The following is a 26,447-nucleotide window of genomic DNA, read 5'->3' as shown; positions in this document are numbered from 1 at the left end:
TTTACGCCTGGTCTTTCTCACATTTTCGTAGGAGGTATGATGCGAGTGTTAAAACATTTCTAGAGGTGGAAACTGCTTATTGTCGACCAGACAGATAATCACATGACGTAGATGTCCTGTAGGAGGTACGCAGTGGAAGGGCCCTACGGACAACAGTCTTGCAGATAAGATGATGGCAAACAAAATTAGTTTTACCGTGGTTTGTTCATGCATCACAACACACTTAGGTAAACCACTACAGAGTCTATTGGGCTGTTTCAGAAGTTAAATCAATTATTTTCGGCTTGACTTGTCGGACAAATGCTTTGATGATTAGGCTGTCAGATCAAACGTTTATTTGGAGCACTTTGCTTGGAGTATGTCTGTGGCCACTGATGAGCGTTCGTCCCTTCGTGTAAGTTCGTCGACCCAAATGAGGCTTTAGTGAGGAGGCCCTTATCCAGACCATCAGCTCACCAGAACTGAATGTGTGGTGGCCATGTTGTCTTCTCGATGAAACCTGTCTGCGGTAGCTTCTATTTTTTTCCACTGCTGCTGGTTTGGGATGGCCATATTTTCTCTATTCTGTGAGTTAGTCGTTTGAACCAGCGGTTCCCAAACTCTACGGCTCGCCACCGTCACTCAAGTAGGTCGCAAAAACTAAACAGTGAAGCATATACATTGTGGTTAAATAATGGTTCTACATATCATACTACAGACGGTCCCCGCTTTTACGACGTCACAACGTGTTCCCGGGAACCCCGTTGTAAATCGGATTGTCGTAAATTGGGACCCTATCTTCCTACAGACAATAGAAACAGTAGAATCATCACTTGCGGATGTGTTTTTCCTTTTATCATCCATATTTAACAGGGTTTATTTAATAGGTAAAATGCACAATCCCACTTTAGAATAACAACATTTCCACGCCCAGTCACATCGGAAACCAGACCGACTGTTTTCAAATGTATTCGGAGTCTTTTCAGAAGATGCATCGTAAATCAAGCATCTGCATCATAAATCGATCCAAGATGGCATTATATAAACGTCATGAATTGAACCGCTGTATATAGTACGGGGTAGATCCGGGTGATGTAAGGAAAAAGTTTAGCTGGAGGCATATTATATTTTTTGCGACATAGAATTGTAATGTATGAATTACTGTTAGTAGCTCAGCTTATTGGAGAGTATATTTAGTATATTGATGATATTGATCTAGTTTATATTTTAGTTTTTTACGTGGTGGTTTGGCTGCTACAGCTCCTTACTATTAAAATTCCTTCCCTTTATTACTGCTAACCCTACCTCCTCCCTTTGTTGCTGCTAATCCTACATAATGCATGGGCATAATATGACTTTGAGACCCCCCCCCTCCTACGCATTCCACAAGTAGTGACTAATCCTATATCTGCTTACCATGAATATGCTAAATTCCTCTGTTGATATGCAAATTCCTTTGTCAAGGCGCTCTTCCTCCCCTAACCCAGCTTAAATATACGCTGCCAAGCTTGGTGGTGTTCATTCAGACGCTGTCTTTCCAACAGACCTGTTCTTCACCTGAGGACGGCTGCTTGCGTTGTGGCCGAAACGTCGTGAGAATTGTATTATTCTATTATGTTTCATTTGTATTATTTTATTATCTCCCTTCTACGTGACTTTACCGAAAGAACCAAGAATATCATTACTAGACTTACATTAATTAGACATGAATTACAACAATGCAGTCCCCCACTTGTGTGTGAAGTGGCCTGCATTGGAAAGCTACCACGCACTTCAACGGACTTCGCCTGTGCGTGGTAGTTATGCCAGTCGTGTGTGCACTGCAGTGTTTCTCAACCTGTTGCATTCCACGACACACTTCATCTTCCCAGCACACTGAACCAAAACAATCACCGTGAGCCAGGGTGAGTGGGTGGGATTGCATTGTAGTTGAGGGAGACTCATAATCCCTTGCTTTTACTTATCTTACTGAAAACAAGGAAATCAAGGGACACTGCCAAAAACCATGACAATTATTTTCCCAACTGCATGTATCTCCGTGTGCGTCTTCGTGTCTCTTGTGGCTGCATGTCTCTGTGTATGTCTCCGTGTCTCTGTGTATTTGTCTCTGTCTCTCTGTATATTTGTGTGTGTATTTGTACGTCTCTATGTCTCTGCGTCTGTGTCAGTAGGTTCGTATCTGTGTGTCTGTGTCTATATAAATGTATGTGTGTGTCTGCGTATCTCCATGTGTCTGTGTGTGAGTGTAATCATGTCTGCGTCTGTCTCTGTGACTGTCTCCGCGTGTCTATTTGTTTCTGTGTTTGTCTTTTTTCTCCGTGTTTCTGTGTATTTCAGCATGTCTCCATGTCTGTATGCGAGTGCTTCCCGGTCTCAGTGTGTCTCTGTGTCTGTTTTTCTCCGTATCTGTGTGTGTCTTTGTGAGCTGCACTGTAACACCTTCACCCTGTGAGCCGCCCTAAACACATTCCTGCGGAGGGAGCTGATAGGAACGTTGGGTTGCTCGGTCAACGGCGGCTTGGTGTATTCCACAAATATGCCTGACTGTGAGGGCGGGCATAAGCCGGCGTGAGTAGGTTAAACGTTGAGTTTTATAAGGGCACCACGGTGTGACCAGCCCCTCCCCACCCAGCCCCACCCCTCCCACCCCCCACCCAGCCCCTCCCCACCCTCCCCACCCAGCCCCTCTGGTGTAACCAGGAGGTTCCTACCAGTATGGGCATGGGTTCCAGAAAATGATCCGGCTACTCAGGTGGAACGCGACTTGGGAAAGTGTGGGAACCCCCCCTGGTCTTAGCGACCAAAATAGCCACACATTCAGTTATCTTGAGCTGGTGGTCTGGATAAGGCTTGGGTGCTTGCCTTGAACAGTTATGGCTGGGGGTCGGCAACCCACGGCTCCGGAGCCGCGTGCGGCTCTTTAAGGAACTGTTTTGTAAAGTTATTTATTAAGGAACCACCATCTCGTATTCACCACACGCATTGCAGCTCTTGAAATATTGAGTTGTTTTTTACCGAATTTGAACAAAGATGGCTCTTCTTGTTATTTTGGTTGTTGACCCCTGGTTATGGCGATAATTGTCCAAACAACATCATGATGGAGCTTTCTGAGCCTGTGCAGTTATTTGCTGCTGTTGCCACTGCTGCTGCCGCTCCTGTTGCAGGTGCACGCCCGCTGGCTTCTGGACACCGCGCTGCACCACGAGTGGGGGAATGAAGAGGACTACGAGGTGGACGAGGGTGGGCGACCGCAGGCGAGGCGGCGCCGTGTCCCCGTGCGCTCCCTGCCTCTTGAGGTCGGTTACTCCTCCCTTGTGTCGCGATGACTCAGATATGTTAACCACCTTGCCTGGTATGCAGGAGGGTTCGATTCCTGACCGTTTGCTTCACAGCATATCGTAGTGTCGTGTTTCGCACACTGTGCTACGAACCCGGAGACCCAAGTTTGATTCCCACTCACGGCCAACATCATAGACTTCAGAATCTTTAAATTTCGATTTAAAGCTTTCGTGACTGCAGGGATTCATCTTCTTGGTTCTTTCGGTAAAGTCACGTAGAAGGGAAGTAATAAAATAATGAAAATAAAACATAATAAAATAATTCTCACGACGTTTCGGCCACAACACAAGCAGCCGTCCTCAGGTGAAGAACATGTCTGTCGATAAGACAGAGTCTGAATGACATGTCCTAGGCTTGGAGCGTCTATTTAAGCTGGGAGGGAGGAGGAAGAGCGCCTTGTCAATAATCTTTATTAATAATTTTTTCTACATTTATAACTTGATAGGGATTACATATAGCGATATCGCCCTCTACCTCTAAACTACTGCAGACCATCTGTGATACATAGCGCCTTTGTAACTGCCTTGTACTGTAAGAATGGCATGAATATCAAATGTACTAAATTACTGTTGTTATTAAGACTGTGTGTATAGACACCCCTTGTAGCGAGATGTTAACTACCTCGCCCGGTATGTAGGAGGTCGCGTGTTCGATCACAACCCTGACGCCTGTATATTTGGAGTTTGAGTGTTCTCCCTGTGGAATTTTCTCTGGGTTCTCTGGTTTTCCCCTCCAGATTTATAATCAACATCATACATTTAGAGTAGTTGGCTGTTATAAATTACCACTTGATTAGCCACTTTGTTGAGCTGTCATTTGAGGCCCGGTCACTTCTGAAAAGAGTTACATAGCCTTACCTGGTGAAATAAAAATTGTATAGTTTTTATTTTTACCCTCTCAAGTAATCAACATCATCACCCTTATCAATGCTATAATTGCTTACTCTTTGGTTCTTTAGGTAAAGTCACGTAGGTAGAAAAATAATTGATCACAACGTTTCAATCACAACACAAGCAATCGTCATCAGGTGGGACAACCACAGCAAGAAAAAACTGCTGAAGTAGGCGAGAGATCTGCTGTGGCACGAGGTTATATAGCATCGGCAGTAGCGGGGGGGAGAGAGGAGGTGGGGGAGAGAGGGGGCAGGGCGGATGTGGAACCCGCGGCAGTACTTGGAGAGATCTGAGAGATCGGCTGCAGGGGGGGGAGAGAGAAGGGGGGGCAGAAAGTGGACCCCGCGTGTGTTATAGAGTTGACAACTATCAAGTGTTTGTGCATATCTACCAGTTAAGATTTTGCGGAGCCCTTTCTGTCACCATCATTTTTACGGATTTACGCATTCAGGCTGGCTTGCCTAATACCCAATCTTGGTTTGACCAGCCAGGATCATGTAAGGAGCTTACAAATACTTGAAATATCTGGACAAAGTTCCATCGGTGACCTCCATCAAGCGCGGCTACGTTGGCTGAGTCATGTAGCTCGCATGTCCAGCCACCCAATGCCCAAGCAGCTTTTGTTTGGCCAGATGGTTTGGGCTAAATGGGTGTGGCACAGGCTAGATGGGAGTAGCACAGAAATCGACTGATATGGTGCAGAAGGAAGTGGAACTGATTGGACTTGCCGATGATTGGTACCAACAGTGTCAAGGTCAGTCTTTGTGGAGGAGGCTCATGGAGGACGACGCTACTAGGGAGTTGGGAGGCAGTCGACCTGCAGCAATAACGGAGAGCGGAGGGGGTGATGTTCGCAACAACAAGCAGAGTGCCAGGTGCCTAAAACGTAGAGAGTTGGCACAGTGGAGAACACAGTTGGTGTATCTGCATGGCATCTCAGTCAGTCAATCCATGGTCTGTTTCATGATTCCTGGCAGCGAGCCTTCGACACTTCACGTGGCGTAAAGGTGCACATCGGCTGGCACAAGCCACGTGGTGACGTCACCGCCACTTCGTAGCGAACGGCAATTGTTACTTTTGGATGTGTATCGTAAAAAAAAATTGGCAGCATATGGGGAGCGGTAGTGTAGTGGTTCGCACACTGCTATGAGCATGGCGACCCAAGTTTGATTCCTGCTCACGGCCAACATAATTTACTTTAGAATCAGAATCTTTATTGATCCTGGAGAAATCTGATGAGCTATGAAGCTCTTTTTCACAGACGTCCAGTAGGGGCGGGTCAATTTCTGACTTAATATTTGAATCAGTCCTGGCTGTCCCCGAGGTCAACTGGGGAAACAAAGGCAGCCGGGAATGTTGCTGGCTACACCATTCCGTCATTGTTGACCTTCGTAGGTAATGGCTAACAGTGCTTGCCCCAACAGTCTATTCAGGCCATACAGATGACCTTTGCTTATACAAGCTGGTTACCAGTCCATCATATGGACATTAATGTATTGTATATCTTGACTTAAAGCTTTTGTGACTGCAGGCATTCACACTCTTTGGGTCTTTCGGTGAAGTCACGTAGATAGAATGATAACACACGGTAAAAAGTTAGACGTTGATAAGATTGTTATCAATCAGAGTAACAGCCCAATTTCCGACAGCCTAAAATCGGTACTCGCTAAAGGGTTGAATTTCGCAGTCACCCCTAAACACATCCCAATTAATGATATCATTGTCCAGGTCGACTTGGCTCTTAAAGGTTTGGGACGCATTCCTGCAGACATGGTGAGATCGGAAATCGCTGCAATCCTAAAAAACGCTAAGAAACCCATTAGCAACATCAGCAAGGATAGGCGCTTTTAGCTTGCTCAACTGAAAAAGAGAGATGACATAATCATCCTCTCAGTTGACAAGGACAATGCCATTGTCATCATGGATAAAACCACATACAGTAACAAAATTCAGGACCTACTTAATGATGGCAGCTATACCAAAATTAATAGAGATCGTACCAAACGCCTGGTTACGAAAACCAACAATATCATCACTGATTCGACATCGTTAATCGAACCAACCAAGCGACTCTCTCTGAAACCCTCTGCTGCTAGACCACCCAGATCTTATGGCTTACCAAAAATCCATAAAGAAGGTACAACATTCCTAACGTCTCCACCATTGACTCACCCACCTACAAACTGGCCAGATTTCTATCTGAGACCTTGCTCCCATTCACTGGCAAGACTACCTCAGCTGTACTTAATTCAGCTCACTTGGTATCTCTAATTAAAGACATCTCACTATCTCCAGGTGATTTGCTTGTCAGCTTCGATGTAGTTTCTTTGTTTACCAAAGTTCTTTTGCCTGACACCATCGCAATCATTGAATATTTGGTCCAACAAGCACTGCATGCTGATGTACCGGCCCTGGTGAGACACTGCCTCACCAACACTTACTTCACCTGGAATGGTACCCCAATGGGTTCTCCCTTATCTCCAGTGGTAGCCTATGTTTGAGACAGATGCCATTCAGACATCCATCCTACATCCTTCCTTGTGGAAGAGATACGTAGATGACACATTCGTCATCTGGCCACATGGCCTGCCAGCTCCGAACCAGTTCCTCAACCACATCAATTACATACACCCAGCCATCAAATTCACCATGGAAGTGGAAAAGGATGGCAAGTTACCATTCTTGGATGTTTTAATCGAAAGAGACCAGATGGCTCATTGGGACACTGTCTACAGGAAAGCCACCCACACGGATACCTATCTAAAACCTGACTCCCAACACCATCCAGCCCAGAAAAATGTCCTCATCAAAACTCTCCACCATAGGGCTCGTTGTATTTCCGACCATCACCACCTAGCCAGTGAACTGGAGCACGTACACCAAGCCCTCAAGATTAATGGATATTCGGATCGCACAATCCGTAAAGCTGTCACCCCAACCGTTGGGAGAGAACCACCTGAGGACCCAATCAAAACCATCACCTTGCCATACATAGCAGGGGTCACCAAAAATATTTCAAATATCATGAGCAAACACAAGATCCAGGTCCGATTCAATAGAGTACATAAATTCGTGATTTTATCCCATCTGTGAAGGATGTGATCCCTGACATGCAATATCCCGGCGTCTACAAACTAAGCTGTGTCTTGCGGCAGTAGTTACATTGGGGAAACTAAGCGACAAGTCTCGGACCGTGTTCGAGAACTCAAGGCGGATCTGAAACACGGTAGGACCAACACCTCTGCCGTGGCTGATCATTGTTTTAACGCTGTGGGCACACATTAAATTGATTTCTCCAAGACGAATGTACTATGCAAACCCACTGGCTATCAACAAAGATTTGTTCATGAAGCCATCCAGATATATAAATACGGACACAATTTCAACCGAGAAAGATGGGTACAAACTGAGCAATCATTGGAAGGACGTTATTAACCAGGTAAAGTCATAACTGGCTGTAATGCTTCCATCCTACCTGCCTATGTTATCAGTTATTTCCGACTTTTTGAGTTACATTACCTTGTTAAATGTCTTTACATTAACAGGCTAAATGTCTCACTAACATAGCTGCTGCTCCCTTTTCCTCGATGCGGCGGTGGCGCTCGTTGTTTAATAGGCTGAATGTCTCTCATTAACACAGCTGCGGGAACCATCTCAAATTGACATGCTAATCTCAAATCTCGAGCAATACAATGGCTTCTTTAGTACCGTGACCGTGGGGTTACATTAACCGATTGACATGCTAATCTCTAGCAATACAATAGCCGAGGTATACCGAGCTCTGCGATCTTACACTTCCTTTCAAATTCCATCTCTAGCCCCACCCACTTACCCTTGGGTTGTACCCATCTCAAACCTTTATAACCGATGGCTGCAGTAGCTCTCTCGCTACATTTCTTCCTGCCTCAGCAGTCCGCCTGCTGTATTTTTTCACCTGAAGACGATTGCTTGTGTTGCGATCGAAATGTCGTGATTTTATGATTGTTTTATTATTTTTCTATCTACGTGACTTTATCGAAAGACCCAAAGAGTATGTCTTGTATATACTAGTTAATAGACGCGCATAGCAAGAGTGACTTGAAGTCTCTCTGAGCTTTGCCCTCCACTACCCTTTCACTTTTTGACTTAAAACTTTCGTGACTGCAGGAATGCATATTCTATGGTTCTTTCGGTAAAGTCACATAGATAGAAAAAATTCTAACAATTAAATAATACAAATTTTAATAAAGTGAATAAAAAATAATACAAATATCACGATGTTTAAATTGCAACACAAGCGGTCGTCATCAGGTGATCGAAACGTCGTGATATTTTATAAAAAAAATTATTCACTTTATTTTCATTTTTATTATTTTATTGTTATTATTTTTTCTATCGACGAGACTTTACCAAAAGAACCATAGAATACCCTTTCACTGTTTACCCATCGTGCAATACCGCGTTTTGTCCGCCAGACTGCGCAATACTGATTGTGAATTGAAAAGTAAACAATATTTTGGTCATGGCTTTTACCTACCTGTAAGGTGTTGGGGAATGCATAGCTCATAGATTCAATGTTTCTGTTTCCTTCTGCTCATAATGAGCGTTTACTCGACTCTGCAATGGAAGTTACTGAAATGATTTTACTGACAATTTAACTTTGTCATCATCGTCCATGTTGTTTTATCCACTGTTGGATGATGACTGCCGATGCCACAATTTAACTCGTTCCTGAATGAGCATATCGCTGCAATGAGGTTAACCCATTCAGAAGCGAGAGATGTTGAGAGGGCAAGCACCACACTCACTCACTCTGGGTGAGTATAGTGGTTGGCCTCTCAGACATTTCCTTCTTTTGGCTGCCACTCCATCACAGATTTGCCCATTGGGCATCAACCCTCAATGTCCTGCCTAAGGGTACTTTCCTGAACAGTCGCTATGATGTCCTTAGGAAGTCCACGTGTTCCTCTTCCTGTCTCTCAGTTTGCAATTCCTAGCATGTACCACTCTGCTGATTTGTGTATTTTTTTCCCACCAACCATCATCCCCTTGATGTCCTGCCTAAGCCATCCAAGTAGAGGCCATTACACACAAGAGTCCAACTATGTCCAAATGTATTTATTTCATATGATTATACTTATACAGGTGGTCCCCGCTTTTACGACATCACGATGCGTTCCCAAGAACCATGTCATCGTAAATCGGACCATATTTTCCCATAGACGGTACAAACAGTAGAAACATAATTTGCTGATTTGTTTTTTCCTTTTATCAATCATTTAAGAGGGCTTATTCAATCGGTAAAATTCCACAAAAACACTTAAGAATAACTGAAGCTCCATGCCAAGTCACATCGGAAACCAGACTGACTATTCAAATGCGTTCACGTCGGAAGATGTGTCGTAAATAAAGTTCTCACATCGTAAATCTATCCATGGTGCCGTAATACAAGCGTTTTAAATCGGACCATCATAAACCAGAGACCGCCTGTTTACAATTATACATTTGCGTCTGTCCGCCTGCGTGTCTGCTCGTGTATACGTGTCTTGAGTAAATATATGCCCATCTCTGTACGATTGCAGACCACAGCCGTTCCAGACACAGAAAAGAAAGAGAAGAAGGAAAAGGGTTTGTCTCGGAGGCGGAGGCACTCCCCCTCGCCCACAGAGCCCAGAAAAAAGCCAAATTCCAAGAAGAGGCAAGTCACACGCACCCCAAACTATTACCTATTTGGAAAACTATAAACAATGTTTTTATTTCACGAGCTAAAGCCCACTGAGTTATTAGCTTATTTTTGAGAAGTGACCCGGCCCTAACAAATTAAAGCTCAACAAAGTGGCTGATCACCGTGTGGAAATGTATTGCAACCAAATACTCTCAACGCGTAGCGTCGAATTAGGGGACCCAGAGAAAAATACACGCAACCACGGGGTAAACATGCAAACTCCAAATATACAGGCTTCAGGGTTGGGATCAAACCCACAACCTCCTGTATACCAGGCGAGGTAGCTAACATCTTGCCACCCTGGCACCCCTTACATAGCTGCAAGGGGTAGCTATACACGCAGACTTAATAACAAGAGTAATTTAGTACATTTGGTATTCATGCCATTCTTGTCGTGCAAGGCTGTCACAAAGGCGCAAAATTTCACAGACGGTCTGCAGTATTTTTGCAGTACAGGGCAATATCAGAATCAGAATATTTATACTGGAGAAATTTGATGAGCTACAAAGCTCTTTTTGACATGTCCAGTAGGGGCACTGGTTCAGAATTTTACAACAACAACAAACAGTAAAAAAAACACAGTAGGAGTGCAAAGTCGAGGAAAGGTAAACAAATCACACAAAAAATTTAACGAAACAATTTTTTATTTGATCAGGTAAAGCCGACTGAGCTATTATCTTCTTTTTCAGAAGCGACCTGGCCACAAATGATAGCTCAACGAAGTGGCTTATCACGTGTAAATTTATAGCAGCCAATTAATCTAAACAATCTAAATGCATGTTTCTAAATGTGGAGGGAAAAACCGGAGGACCCGGAGAAAAATTGTACGCGACTATGGGAAGAGCATGCAAACTCCACGTATACAGGCGTTAGGGTCAGAATATAACAGGCGAGGTAGTTAACATCACGCCACTGCTATATACAATCCCAATCGAACTAGATTCGAAGCTTTTATGACTAAGAGAGTAATCCCAATCGAGTTATACATTTAGAAAAATGTGGATCGTGATGCTGGCCGACAATGGTCTACACTTTCCGAATGACGTCATAGAACTTTTAACATCCACTGTGATGCAGACGGCCAATCCAATCTCATTCCTGCTCCCAGGACACAAAACTAAGCATTGAGAGTGCGGTTTGCACCCGACCCCTGACACACTGGGTCCCACAGGAGGCATACTATGGGTGAGCCATTAGGAAAGAGGCATGGGCGCAAGGACGAGGAGGAAGAGGAGGAGGACCTTACGAAAGACATGGAGGAGCCTCTACACGTGCCCAACATGACCGAGGTTCAGCTGCCCAAGAATGGTGGGTGCCCCATTGCTCGCCGTCTGTGTGCACATCTGAGCGTAAGGGTGCAGTGGTAATTTTGATTATGCATCAAAACAAGATGCCCGACTTCGGCACCTATCTGTGTGGAGTTTGTTTATTGTTCTCCCCCTGTTCGGCATGGGTTTCCTCCCAAGTTATCCGGTGTCCTCTCAATGCTGAATTTGTTTTTATTGAAATCTAATTTCTTTAAAACTGATTTTTGTGTGTTAGTTTGTTGTCCTTCCCCCGCTCCTCCAATTAGCATGTTTGTCTATGTACGGTGTGAAAGAAGTTCTAAATACGTACATACATACCTGCAAATTCTTTAATTGGGGTTATATGTAGCAATATCGCCCCCGGTTTGTGATAACTTTGCAGGACTCGAGGAGGCTTTTTTGGGTAGATGAGCAAAGAAATCATGAGCGATTTCGCTATCCTTAACACTTACAGTAGAACCTCTGGTCACGAACGCTTCTGACCACGACCAAATCGGGTTCCGACCAAAAAATTCACAAAAATGTTTAATCTGGTCACGAACACATACTCGGGTGGCGATCAAACACGGCCGCGGCCGATTTCCCCTTCCGCGCCATTTTTTTTGTAAGCACCAAATTTCCTGTTGTTTGTTTACAAACAACAGCGACCCACGTGTGGCCGCTTTCTCAGTCAGTCACGCTTAGTTATCGGTCTCGGTCAGACGTGCGCTCATTCGCTGTGAACTCTGTGCAGTATTTTGTGTATTTTTACATTAATTTTGCAATTAGCCATGGCCTCTTAATCAAGTGAAGTGTGGTAATGTTGGTGAGAAGAAGGTTTTAAAGAAAATTGAAATCGAAGTGAAGAAGGAAATTATTGAAAAGTATGAGCGTGGTGTGCGTGTTACCGATCTTGCTGCAGAGTACAAGAAATCAAAGTCTACGGTCTCGACTATTTTGAAGCAGAAAGAGGCTATTAAAGCAGTTAATGTTGCAAGGGGAGTTACAATGTTAACCAAGCAGAGGCCTCAAGTGCTGACAGAGGTGGAAAAACTGTTGCTAGTGTTAACTTACTTTCAATAGAAACATGAATTGCTCATACGAATATTCTCTTTCTCTCAGAATCGACCGACTGATGTAGCAGACGAAACAATGATCTTGTTGAACGATTCTAAACTTTGACGTGGCAATGTTAGTTTTCTCTGTTGTTCAAGGTTTTCTCTGTGTTATTCAATGTTTTTACATTTAGTTTACTATTACACTGTGCATTCTATGGCATAATTAACTATTTTTGTGTTTAAAAATATTTAAAAAACAATACTTATATACAGTTTGTAGGAGTCTGGAACGGATTAATCGTATTTACATACAATCCAATGGGTCACGACCAAATCGAATTGCGACCAAAGTTGTGGAACGAATTATGGTCGTGACCAGAGGTTCTACTGTACTTACCCAGAAAGCCTCTCTCGAGTCTCATGACCTTTTTCAGGCGATTGCTGCCAAGGTTTCGTAGTAGGTGATGGTGATTGCTATATATATAAAATCCGATTTGAGTAATTTATGGGTAATCTTTTTCAATTTGCCAAATTTGGACCATGATGCTGGCACACAATGGCAGCTCTTGGGATTGTTGACATGGGATCTTTAACGTCCACCATGAAGCAGACTGCTTGTATTTTTGTGGTTAATGCACACTGCAGTATTTGCTTATAATAATCTCAATCTAAGCTTTCCTGCACTCATCCCATGAGTGTTCCATTCACTTATGTCTCCAAAATTTGACATCCATTCGTAAATTAAAACTGATTTTACTTAAGCCAATTAATTATTCATCCTTTTTTGTTTCACGTTTTGTCAATCATTGCATCTGCAACATTTATTCCCCCGTGAAGTCACCGCTTCAACTGCTGAGTCAACTCTTTCTCCATCCGCAATTTGTCTCGTTTCTTTGTCAACCCAACCTCTTTCCAATCAAATAACTTTCTTTATATTGTTAAATATTTTAAAACATTTCAGCTACAGTGTGCATTGTTCATACACAGGCCATCTCAAAATGCTGGATCAAAAATTTGACTTGCAATACCAATGACTGTGTAAGGTATTGCATACTAAGTTAATACAATGTCGAGTCTTCCTGATGCCTTCAAGGCCAAACTTTGTATATTGCTTGGAAAGCATGCTTGAAATGTGGAATGTAATTTCACGTGCCTTAGTTTTTAAAGAGCTTTCTAAACGTTTGCAGTGATTAAGGTGTCGTTGTTTTACTTTGCAGTTTATACAAAGAAAGACACAGAAGTGGCTCCTATTAAAGGCGGTGTCATGACAGATTTAGGTGAGTATCTTTAACACAAAACAGCGAGGATCATCAGATTAAAAAAACATTTGTACAAATATTGTTGCCATTTTATGCCAGCCTCAAGTTGCCAAAGCGTGTTTCTGTTGTTTGAGAACCCCCGGGTCGGCATTCATCACGGAGCCAGTGTGAATGAAGTCGATGGTTTGACAGTGCAGCTGCTGATAATTGTCTATACTTTATAAACTCAAAAGTAGTAAATTGCACAAAAAACCCACCACATTCATCAGCGACGCTGTCTGTGTAAAAGCCAAATGGACCGAGTTATTATTTTGTTTGCCCTCGTCCACTGCTGTCAATGTATATTCCCTTTAAATCATGTTATTTAATCATTTTTATTGAGTATATTGCACATGTTGGTGCTTTCCAAATGCCCAGCCTGTGTAATCCAGCACTCTGGAGGCAACAGCGAGGGTTGGTGGATCACCGCACAAACATATTGAAACTCCCTTCCTGTGGGCGTCGAGGTGCCGTACCCTGGCTTGCCAGGCAGAGTAGCAAGTGTGGGCTAATCACCATCTGCTTCCATCTGTACGGGGATAGAGCGTTGCCCCCTTACGCGTGCGCGTGGGGTTTCTGCAGGTGCTCCGGTTCCCTCCCACTTGTATAATAAACACTTACATCTTCAAAATATAAACACGATGAAGCAGGGGCCTCCTGAAAAAGAGTTCTGCGACTGGATAAATAAGTAAGTGAGAATTACTTGAAAATTTATTGCATGTTTTTTTTACTTCAACAGACGAACAAGAAGATGAAAATACTGATCTTGGAGCCAAGGTCAGATATGCTACTAACTCTCTGTTACGCTCTTGGCTAAGTTGGTACTTTTACTCCCAGTGTTGTTTGCATAATTTGTTTTTTTAATTGAAAAAGTTAAACCTGCGTTGAAAAAAGTGGGTCTAGTGACTCGGTAGACTCATATCAGCGACACGTGACAAGGAACGTTCACAGAGTATGACTCTCCGATTTTAATAGACATTTTTACGTTAACGGTTACTCGGTGATAGGCCAGGACTGGTTAAACTCCTCGCGCCATCTTTGCCCCTGTTAGCTGCGATAGAGGGAATAACCCCTCCACCTATGGGACCACGAGGTGGACATGCAAACTAAAGTATATCAGAAGCAGCAGTCCAGCCATTAGTTTTGACTTCTTCCACACATGGAATGGATTTGGAGAGTTTCAGATGGTGTTCTGTTGGATCATTTGGATCTTGGTCTCTTCCAATGGGTGGATACGATCTGGAAGCCCACGCCCGTCACACCACACAGTGGATGTGCTGGGGCCACACTCATCAGATCTGCTGCTGACTGCTGACTGCTGTTGTCTGCTGCTGGCTGCTGCTGCTGGCTGCTGCTGCTGGCTGCTGCTGGGTTCGTTTTCCATCAATCAAAGGGCTGCCAGGTGAAAATTAGCATGTTAAAGAGAGATTAGCATTGATTTGAAGCTTTCGTGACTGCAGGAATCCATACTCTTTGGTTCTTTCGGTAAAGTCACGTAGGTATAAAATGAAATAAATCACGACGTTTGGGGCGCAACACAAGCGTCCGTCATCAGGTGGGAAAGCTTTCTCACCTGATGACGGATTTATTTTATTTTATACCTACGTGACTTTACCAAAAGAACCAAAGAGTATGGATTCCTGCAGTCACGAAAGCTTCAAATAAATGCTAATCTCTCTGCAAAGAGTAGAGATTAGCATGTGAATGGAAGATCGCAGCGCCGCAACCAAGGGGTCGGCGCGCGAAGTGACTGTGAAAGCGCAAGTTTGAAATGGGCGTAAAGCACAACTAACATCGGAAGGTGGTAGGATGGGAACATCATAACCAATTATGACTTAAACTGGTCGATAACGTCTTTCCAATGATTGTGTCTGTGTTTATATATCTGGATGGCTTCATGAACGAATCCTTGTTGATAGCCAGTGGGCTTGCAAAGTACCTTCATCTTAGAGAAATCAATTTCATGTGAGCCCACCGCATTAAAACAATAATCAACCACGGCCGAGATATTGGTCCTACAGTATTTCAGATCTGCCTTATGTTCACGAACACGGTCCGAGACATGTCTCTTAGTTTCACCAATGTAACTACTGCTGCAGACACAGCTTAGTTTGTAGACGCCGGGGTATTGCATGTCAGGGATCACATCCATCACAGATGGGATCAGATCACTTTGCACCATAGAGCCCAATGCATCTCTGACCAGGAACACATTGCCAGTGAACTCAAGCACGTACACCAAGCTCTTAAGGCTAATGGTTACTCTGACTATACAATCCGCAAAGCCATCACTCCAACCATGAAGAAGGACCCTCTTGAGGAGCCATTCAAAACCATCAACTTACCCTACATTGCGGAGATCACAAAAAAGATCTCCAAAATCTTGAATAAACACAAGATCCATGTCCGATTCAACAGATTACTTAAAACGTGATCTGGTTCCATCTGTAAAATATGTGATTCCGGACATACAGTACCCTGGCGTCTACCAACTGAGTTGCCTCTGTGGTAGTAGTTACATTGGAGAAACCAAACGACATGTCTCTGACAGCATCCATGAGCACAAAGCAGACCAACACGGTAGGACCAACAACTCGGCGGTGGCAGATCACTGTTACAATTCAGTGGGCTCACATGACATTGATTTCTCCAAGACAGAGGTTCTCTGCAAGCCATCTGGCTACCATGAGAGATTCGTTCATGAGGCTATCCACATATACAAACGCAGAGACAATTTCAACCGAGAAGATGGATTCTGGTTTAGCAATCATTGGAAGGATTTGATGAATCATTTCGGGTCTTAATTGATTGTGTTCACGTTTACGGTGACTTTCAGACCGCATTCCATTTTCTTCTCCCCGCTCCTCTTTTCCCGAACATACAGTGAGGGAAAAAAGTATTTGATCCCCTGCTGATTTTGTACGTTTGCCCACTGACAAAGAAATGATCAGTCTATAATTTTAATGGTAGGTTTATTTGAACAGTGAGAGACAGAATAACAACAACAAAATCCAGAAAAACGCATGTCAAAAATGTTATAAATTGATTTGCATTTTAATGATGGAAATAAGTATTTGACCCCTCTGCAAAACATGACTTAGTGCTTGGTGGCAAAACCCTTGTTGGCAATCACAGAGGTCAGACGTTTCTTGTAGTTGGCCACCAGGTTTGCACACATCTCAGGAGGGATTTTGTCCCACTCCTCTTTGCAGATCTTCTCCAAGTCATTAAGGTTTCGAGGCTGACGTTTGGCAACTCGAACCTTCAGCTCCCTCCACAGATTTTCTATGGGATTAAGGTCTGGAGACTGGCTAGGCCACTCCAGGACCTTAATGTGCTTCTTCTTGAGCCACTCCTTTATTGCCTTGGCCGTGTGTTTTGGGTCATTGTCATGCTGGAATACCCATCCACGATTTTCAATGCCCTGGCTGAGGGAAGGAGGTTCTCACCCAAGATTTGACGGTACATGGCCCCGTCCATCGTCCCTTTGATGTGGTGAAGTTGTCCTGTCCCCTTAACAGAAAAACATCCCCAAAGCATAATGTTTCCACCTCCATGTTTGACGGTGGGGATGGTTTTCTTGGGGTCATAGGCAGCATTCCTCCTCCTCCAAACACGGCGAGTTGAGTTGATGCCAAAGAGCTCATTTTGGTCTCATCTGACCACAACACTTTCACCCAGTTGTCCTCTGAATCATTCAGATGTTCATTGGCAAACTTCAGACGGGCATGTATATGTGCTTTCTTGAGCAGGGGGACCTTGCGGGCGCTGTAGGATTTCAGTCCTTCACGGCGTAGTGTTACCAACTGTTTTCTTGGCGACTATGGTCCCAGCTGCCTTGAGATCATTGACAAGATCCTCCCGTGTAGTTCTGGGCTGATTCCTCACCATTCTCATGATCATTGCAACTCCACGAGGTGAGATCTAGCATGGAGCCCCAGGCTGAGGGAGATTGACAGTTCTTTTGTGTTTCTTCAATTTGCGAATAATCGCACCAACTGTTGTCACCTTCTCACCAAGCTGCTTGGCCATGGTCTTGTAGCCCATTCCAGCCTTGTGTAGGTCTACAATCTTGTCCCTGACATCCTTGGAGAGCTCTTTGGTCTTGGTCATGGTGGAGAGTTTGGAATCTGATTGATTGATTTCTTCTGTGAACAGGTGTCTTTTATACAGGTAACAAGCTGAGATTAGGAGCACTCCCTTTAAGAGTGTGCTCCTAATCTCAGCTCGTTGCCTGTATAAAAGACACCTGGGAGCCAGAAATCTTTCTGTTTGAGAGGGGGTCAAATACTTATTTCCCTTATTAAAATGCAAATAAATTGATAACATTTTTGACATGCGTTTTTCTGGATTGTTTTGTTGTTATTCTGTCTTTCACTGTTCAAATAAACCTACCATTAAAATTATAGACTGATCATTTCTTTGTCAGTGGGCAAACGTACAAAATCAGCAGGGGATGAAATACTGTTTTCCCTCGCTGTAGATCTGGCCAACTGCCAAATCGCTGTTCGTGGTGCTGAAGTTAGGAAAAACCGCTACTTTTTTCAAATTTTCTTGCTGTGGATTTCACACCTGATGATGATTGCTTGTGTTGCAGTCGAAACGTCGTGATAATTTTTATTGTTTAATATTTTTATTATTTCCCTTCTACATGACTTTACTGAAAGAACCAAGAATATGAATCCCTGCATTCACGAAAGCCTTAAATCAAAATGTATGTGCTGTGTTTAATCGAACCTGGATCTTGTGTTTGCTCATTATTTTGGAAATCTTTTTAGTGACCCCTGCTATGTATGGCAAGGTGTGATGGCTTTGATTGGGTCCTCAGATGGTTCTTTCCCAACGGTTGGGGTGATAGCTTTTCGGATTGTGTAGTCTGAATATCCATTGATCTTGAAGGCTTGGTGTACGTGTTCCAGTTTACTGGCTAGGTGATGACGGTCGGAAATAGAGTTTTGTTCCCATCCTACCACCTTCCGATGTTAGTTGTGCTTTACACCCATTTCAAACTTGCGCTTTCTTCACAGTCACTTCGCGCCGACCCCTTGGTTGCGGCACTGCGATCTTCCATTAACATGCTAATCTCTCTTTAACATGCTAATTTTCACCTGGCAGCCCTTTGATTGGTGGAAAACGAACCACCGCCGGGCTCGCTGCCGAACACTTACATTATAATTGGCTGCTGACATTTGGGCTATGCCAATTTTAAACCCTTATAAACAGTTTCCCTTGGAAGCTAACCCCCCTTTTCCTGAAGATGACCGCTTGCGTTGCGATCGAAATGTCGTAGTTTTTTGTTATTTTTTGTTATTGTATTTGAACCTATCTACGTGATCTTCTTGGTTCTTTCGGTAAAGTCACGTAGAAGGGAAGTAATAAAATAATTAAAATAAAACATAATAAAATAATTCTCACGACGTTTCGGCCACAACGCAAGCAGCCGTCCTCAGGTGAAAACCAGGTCTGTCGGGGAGACAGCGTCTGAATGAAACAGCACACGAGCTTGGAGCATATATATAAGCTGGGTTGGGAGGGGGGAAAGGGCGCTTCGACAAAATAATTTGCATATCAAGAGGAATTTAGCATATTTATGGGAAATGCAGGAATGTGATTAGTACTAATTATGCCCATGCATTATGCAGGATTAGCAGCATCAAAGGGAGGGGTAGCATTAATAAAGGGAAGGAGTGTTAATAGTATGTAGCTGCAGTAACTAAAACCACCACGTAAACAACTAAAGTATAAACTACATAGTATCATCAGTATACTAACTATACTCTACAATAAGCTGAGTTACTAACAGTAAGTAATACATTATAATTCTACGTCGTAAAAATTATATAATATGCTTCCATCTAAACTTTATTTTCTTACATTACACGAGTCTACACCGTACTATATACTGCCATAGACAAACCCAACATTAAATTATATACTGTATTGCTATAAACCTTATACATTGTAATATAACACTATGTATTATTCTACCCACCCTAATGTATATCACACTGCTATATATTCACTATACAATTACGATACTATATATTACTTTGAACATTGTATTAAGCATATAAATGTTATACTATTTGTTATTATACACTGTACCATTGACCGTCGTGTCAATGGGTGAGTAGTGAGAGGAAACTTGCAGCGGAGCAAAGAATCCATTCCCTGCGGAGAATACAATGCCAGTGAGTGGAACGCGGTCTGAAAGTCACCGTAAACGTGAACACAATCAGTTAAGATCCGAAATGGTTTATTACGTCCTTCCAATGATTGCTAAGCCAGAATCCATCTTCTCGGTTGAAATTGTCTCTGTGTTTGTATATGTGGATCGCCTCATGAACGAATCTCTCATGGTAGCCAGATGGCTTGCAGAGAACCTCTGTCTTGGAGAAGTCAATGTCATGTGAGCCCACTGAATTGTAACAGTGATCTGCCACGGCTGAGGTGTTTGTCCTACCGTGTTTCAAGTCTGCTTTATGTTCACGGATGCGGTCCGAGACATGTCGTTTGGTTTCTCCAATGTAACTGCTACCACAGAGGCAACTTAGTTTGTAGACGCCAGGGTACTGTATGTCTGGAACCACATATTTTACAGACGGGACCAGATCACGGATTTTATGTACTGTGTTGAATCGGACAGTATATAATTTAATGTTGGGTTTGTCTATGGCAGTATATAGTACGGTGTAGACTCGTGTAATGTAAGAGAATAAAGTTTAGATGGAAGCATATTATATAATTTTTACGACGTAGAATTGTAATGTATTACTTACTGTTAGTAACTCAGCTTATTGTAGAGTATAGTTAGTATACCGATGATACTATGTAGTTTATACTTTAGTTGTTTACGTGTTGGTTTTAGTTACTGCAGCTACATACTATTAACACTCCTTCCCTTTATTAATGCTACCCCTCCCTTTGATGCTGCTAATCCTGCATAATGCACGGGCATATGTAGTACTAATCACATTCCTGCATTTCCCATAAATATGCTAAATTCCTCTTGATATGCAAATTATTTTGTCGAAGCGCCCTTTCCCCCCCTCACAACCCAGCTTATATATATGCTCCAAGCTCATGTGCTGTTTCATTCAGATGCTGTCTCCCCGACAGACCTGGTTTTCACCTGAGGACGGCTGCTTGCGTTGTGGCCGAAACGTCGTGAGAATTATTTTATTATGTTTTATTTTTATTATTTTATTACTTCCCTTCTACGTGACTTTACCGAAAGAACCAAGAAGATGAATCCCTGCAGTCACGAAAGCTTTAAATCGAAATCTATCTACGTGACTGTACCGAAAGAACCAAGGATATGACCAAAACATCCCAATGCTGAAAATATATTTGAACATTATTTAGCAGGATCCTGCTTAAAAAGTGTCTTCAGACTCGTTGGCGCTTTCCCTAATAAACGAGCAAAATAACTTTGGCCCACCTCTCTTCCTCGTCCCTTCCACTGGCCCCAGAAGGACGCTGCTGGAAAGGCCCTGTGGTCTGTGAGTGACGCAGCCCAAACCATGACAGGATCCTCTGTACTCTTACCAGTATCGGTTTGTGTACTCTGTATATACGCACATTGACCTTCTTTCGCACCATACGTAAGCCAACCACGCTGATTCTTTTAGTCACCGCGATGCGAATAATGCTGAGATGTGCGTGATTGTTTTAGGAGGATGATGAAATGGGCCCAGCAATGAGGCTTGAGCTGGGTGAAGATGGTGCAGCGGAGCAGCAGACGCATCACATCATCATTCCCAGCTACACCTCTTGGTTTGAATACAACAGGTATGCTGCCATCCAACAACGCGCATGTGTACATATCGCTACCATCCAACACGTGTGTTCATAAATACACGTCAGTGCACATTTCAGAATTCTAAGGGGTTTATATACACAGATATATGCGAATTCTGAAATGAGATGTAGAGTAATCCCTCGGTTAAAATTTTGTATCCATTCCACCAAAACTACTGTTGATTGATAACAGGAATTACATGTTAAAAGCATTCATCCAAAAGAGAAAATGTAATGTATACAAAGCCAGTCGAGGTCTCAATGCTCATAAATGAGAATCGCTGATTGGCTGAGGGCATGGCTCAGCCCCACTTACGAGCGCTCGGATTGGACGAAATTGGCGCCCGCATGCATAACGTAAACGTCCAGTTCATGAACATTTTAATGTTAGTCCAAACCATGGGGTCCTATTGGAGGTTAAACATTGACCAAAAAACTTTACCGATGTCCCTGTTAACCAAGAGACTACTGCAATGAAAATTCAGTTTTCTAGGATTAGTGACTAAAAACTCGATTTTTTTATATCTACCAAACCCTTGCCCATAGTGGGGGTTACGTTCTTGAAAATAGCCGCAATCAGCAAATCTGCGATCCGCAAACTGGTTCCCAGTTCGTAATCTGACACCAACCCCCTCCTTTGGTTTCATGTTACTCTACGTGAACCCAAACATGAAACGAGAAGTATTTTTTACCTTAAAATGTGATTTATAATTTCTACAGTGATAATTTTTTTTCAGTTTTACAGTAAATGTAAATAATGGAAAAAAAGTAATGTAGTTAAGAATAATCGCAGGCGGCCTAACCTCACCGCCGCCTCCTCACTGGCCACTGGGAACACCGCGTGGCCTGCGACCCGCAATGGGCTGCGTGGAAGACGAGACGAAGGCAGAGACGGAGACGCAACAGAGACGGAGACGGCACTGTGTGTATTCTTCCGCGGCCGCATCATCACGAGTAGTGCAGTTAAGAGTACCTGTACAGTATTACTTTACGATGTGTGCTGTACAGGAATCTCACGTTCAATCGCGATATGATCGAGCCACGTGGGGCGAGATCGGCAAACTAAACCTCGATAAATTTGGTATGAACGGTCAAATTCGCGATTAAAAACATGCGCTGCGCAAGATTTTAGTGTATACAGTAGTCCCTCTGTTAACGTTTTTCACCCATTCCACGAAAACTACTGTTAACCAGAATAATTGAATCGAATTTACTTATAAGTTGAGAAATAAGTCGAAATCTCCGAGTCTGCAAGAGAGCTGTTTTTACACTGCCCAAAACAGAAAACGTAATGTAAATAAAGCCAGTCGAGGTTCAAATGCTCAAATGGGCATCGCTGATTGGCTGAGGGTGTAGCTCAGCCCCACTTACGAGCCCTCGGATTGATCGAAATTGGCGCCCGCGTGCATAACGTAAACATACCATTAGTCACAATGTTAATGTTAGTTGAAACCATGGGGTCTGAGAGGCGAAACGTGAACCGAAAAACCGTTAATCGATGTCACTGTTAACCGAGGGACTTCTGTATTGCGTTACTAAATGCAATGTAAATCAGTGTTGGTGCGTTATTTTTCTGAATTGGGATGTTGGGTCAATAACAGTGATGTTGTGAAGTTACGGGAGTAAACTGGGGAACCAGGAGGAATTCCCATGCAGAACAGGGGAAAACAAACTCCACACAAAGGCACCCGAGTCAGGAATCAGACCCAGGGGCTTCTGGTTGTGAGACAAGTGTAACCATGGAACCACCATACCACCAAAATAATAATATGTAATGATTATTTTCTTATTTTCCAGTATTCACGCAATTGAAAGGCGAGCACTACCGGAGTTTTTCAACAGCAAGACAAAATCAAAAACTGCAGAAATGTGAGTGTTTACCGAGACATTTAAATGTACAGTGATACCTCGGTATACGACCGCTTTGGAATACGTCGAATTTGGTATACGTCGTGTTTTTTCGAGACAAAAATGTCTTGGGATACGATATCTTGCTTGGGATATGACGCGTTTGCTAGAACTTGTATGGGTCGGGATGAGTCACCGCGTACAGTACCCGCGTATGCCCCGCTCACGACTGAAACAAAGCGAGAGGGGCGGGGTGGCGTGGGGGAGAGGGGCGGGGGACGTGGGGGAGAGGGGTGGGGGACGTGGAGGAGAGGGGCGGGGGGCAGGGGGGAGACTGCTCCCATGAAGGGTGGAGCCCGCCCCCATGGAGGGTGGAGCCCCGGGTCGAGGTGCGCGCGACGTGGGGGATGGAGGCACGCCACGTGACCAGCGCAGCTGACAGCAGCAGCGCGGTCACGTGGCTTCTGTATGCATTTTAGTAATTAGTGTCTAAATTATTTTATACAACCCCATTAATGTATAATATGCCATTTAAAATATCATTTATTTTCCTCTGGAACGGATTATTTACTTTCCCTTTATTTCTTATGGGAAAAATTCGTTTGGTATACGTCATATTCGGTATAAGTCCTACCTTCTGGAACAAATTAACGACGTATACCGAGGTACCACTGTATGTAAATGTACGTATGTAAGTATTACTTCTCTTTGGTTCTTTAGGTAAAGTCACGTAGGTATAAAATAAAATAAATTAAATCATGACATTTCGATTGCAACACAAGCAATCATCATCAGGTGGGAAAACCACAGCAATATATTTTTTTTGCTGAAGTGGGAGAGAGTTGCCGTGGGGAGAGGTTATATAGGTAAGAAAGGGGGAGGAGCAAGGGGGGAGAGGGAGGGGTGTGGGGTAGGGGGAGGGAGAGCACTGCGTGTACGCGAGGCAGAGGTTGCAAACGGGTTTTGATTCCTTACCCGTACCCGGCCGCACCAGGGTCGCAAACGGGTACCCGTACCCTACCCGATATCCGGCTACCCGTACCCGGCCGGTTATCGGGTAGGGTACGGGTATCGGGTACCCGATTGCGACCTCTGACGCGAGGAGAAGGACGTGAGGCGGGGAAGTGGGCGGGGTTGGGAGTGGGAGGCCGAGAGCTGGGGATGCGGGGGGGGGGAGTTAACTCGAAAAAATATGATAGACGACAACCACTACAAAGCAGTTAGGGTTTTACCTGGTTAATAACATCCTTCCAATGATTGCTCAATTTGTATCCATCTTCTCGGTTGAAGTTATGTCTGTTTATATATCTGGATGGCTTCATGAACAAACCTTTGATAGTAGCACGAAGGTTTGCAGAGTACCTTGGTCTCGGAAAAAAACAATATCACGCGAGCCCACAGCGTTATAACAATGGTCAGCCACGGCAGAGGTATTGGTTCTGCCGTGTTTCAGATCTGCCTTGTGTTCGCGAACACGGTCCGTGATATGTCGTTTCGTTTCCCCAATGTAACAGCTACCACAGGTGCAACTTAGTTTGTAGGGAGTGGTAGTGTAGCGGTTAGTGCATCTGCGCTACGAACCCGGTGACCAAAGTTCGATTCCCGCTCACGGCCAACACCAGTTACAATTATCTGAACGAGTTCTGGGCCTCCCCTCGATCGACTCAGCCTCAAATGAGGACCTGGTGCAGTGTGCAAACATTGCCACTGGAGAGACAAAGGTGGCCAGGCGTGGTGTTGGCCACCCACCCCCCTCGTGTGCCGTGCCGGCCTTCATAGATGCTACTCGCTAACAGCACATGCCTCAACAGTCTGTTCAGGATTTTCGGGAGCTCTTTATCTTTGTTATTAATGAACTAGGCAAACACTTCATCTTGGCCTCATGGATCTCCATGCAAAAGGAAATCCAATCTCCACTGCTGGGACCAGTCTGGAATGGTCCACCCACTTGTTTTTTTCTGTATTTACGGCTCCCTCTATCTCGGGCCTCACTATGCGCTGCGTTGCACCGCTACCCAAGTAGTTAACCTCGCATCCAATAAACCTTCAAAGCCAGGGTGAACATCCGATTCCAAACGTAATTTATTGAATTGAACGAGGTAAAACTGATGGAAAAACACAGCACAAATACAGCATATATTAATACTTGGTAATATCAATACAATGAATGAACACTACAGCACCATAACATTGTATTAGATAGCATGAACTCAACAATAGATCCTGGATGGACCAGGCACCTACATTAGTACTGCATAGCTATACAAGAGAACAAGCTACTGTGTTAAATAAAGGCACATCGTTTAATCATCACACTGCCCTCCAAATGTACAGTACTACATATAACACTGAGCTGTGGATGAGACATTTCGTCATCCTTGCTCTCCAGATCGCAATATAGTTACTTGGGTGCAAGTTTGACTCGACTTATTCAATTACAAGTAACAATCACAATAAGGCAAGCTGCAGGCTTCGTTGTTAACTATGCCTTGTATTTATCATAACAATTGAACAGCATTATAAAGGCATTTACAGCATTATAACGGTCATTCTAACATTATAACAGCATTCCCAGTATTATGAGAACATAAACGAACTTACAGACAATGCTTCTTAAAGTCCCACAATGTACAGTTACAGCTGACTTCCCTGGGATGCGATTTGTGCCACCATCTTGAACTCTGTGTAATGGCGGACGCCAGCCTCGTGGCTGAAAGACTGTCAAATCGTAACTTCCTGGTCACGTGACCAAACTCAACCTCAAAACAGGAAATTCCTGTATACACACACCCCCCACTCCTGCCGTGGAGCAAAACACCTGCCGTGAGGCAGAACACCCTCTGTCTTTCAAAGAAGATAATTAACTTGATGCACATCATACATTTTATTATCCTCCATGATGATTATTAGTATTTTATTCATTACACTTGATGTCTACCCAGGAGAGCCTCACTGAGTCTCATGACTTTTTCAGGAGCGTCCTGACATGTTTTCTCAGCCCAGGAGTGGTTATTGCTTCGTACGAGTAGATTCCAATTTTGGAATTTGTGTGTATTTTTTTTGGCAAACTTGCACCATGACGCCAGCACACAATAGCCTATACAGTAATCCCTCGCCAACTGCAGGGGTTAGGTTCCTGGAAAAGGCCGCGGTAGGCAAATCCGTGGTTGGTAAAGTACCAGCGGCCTATGGATAAAAGGGAGTCATGGGAACCACGGCCGCGGTAAGACTCGCCATAGCTT

At 43.7% G+C, this 26,447-nt stretch overlaps 1 protein-coding gene across 4 annotated transcripts in view; it reads left to right on the top strand.

Annotated features, from left to right (window-relative positions):
• The window catches only part of LOC144951463 (SWI/SNF complex subunit SMARCC2-like), a 111,218-nt gene that overhangs the window by 28,630 nt on the left and 56,141 nt on the right, over nucleotides 1-26,447 (top strand). For 2 of the 4 annotated variants that reach the window (XM_078881755.1, XM_078881752.1), the window contains exons 9-16: nucleotides 3,144-3,275; nucleotides 9,773-9,888; nucleotides 11,087-11,223; nucleotides 13,477-13,536; nucleotides 14,297-14,334; nucleotides 21,030-21,059; nucleotides 21,233-21,348; nucleotides 23,155-23,226. In XM_078881755.1, coding sequence (XP_078737881.1) covers nucleotides 3,144-3,275; nucleotides 9,773-9,888; nucleotides 11,087-11,223; nucleotides 13,477-13,536; nucleotides 14,297-14,334; nucleotides 21,030-21,059; nucleotides 21,233-21,348; nucleotides 23,155-23,226 — 701 coding nt within the window. The remainder of the gene's footprint in view (nucleotides 1-3,143; nucleotides 3,276-9,772; nucleotides 9,889-11,086; nucleotides 11,224-13,476; nucleotides 13,537-14,296; nucleotides 14,335-21,029; nucleotides 21,060-21,232; nucleotides 21,349-23,154; nucleotides 23,227-26,447) is intronic. The other 2 variants (XM_078881753.1, XM_078881756.1) reach the window with 2 other exon arrangements.

This window comes from Lampetra fluviatilis, chromosome 62 (genome assembly GCF_964198595.1).
Source record: "Lampetra fluviatilis chromosome 62, kcLamFluv1.1, whole genome shotgun sequence".
Taxonomy (NCBI): Eukaryota; Metazoa; Chordata; class Hyperoartia; order Petromyzontiformes; family Petromyzontidae; genus Lampetra; species Lampetra fluviatilis.
Note: the sequence above shows the minus strand (reverse complement) of the source record. Positions and strands in the feature narration are given on the sequence as shown.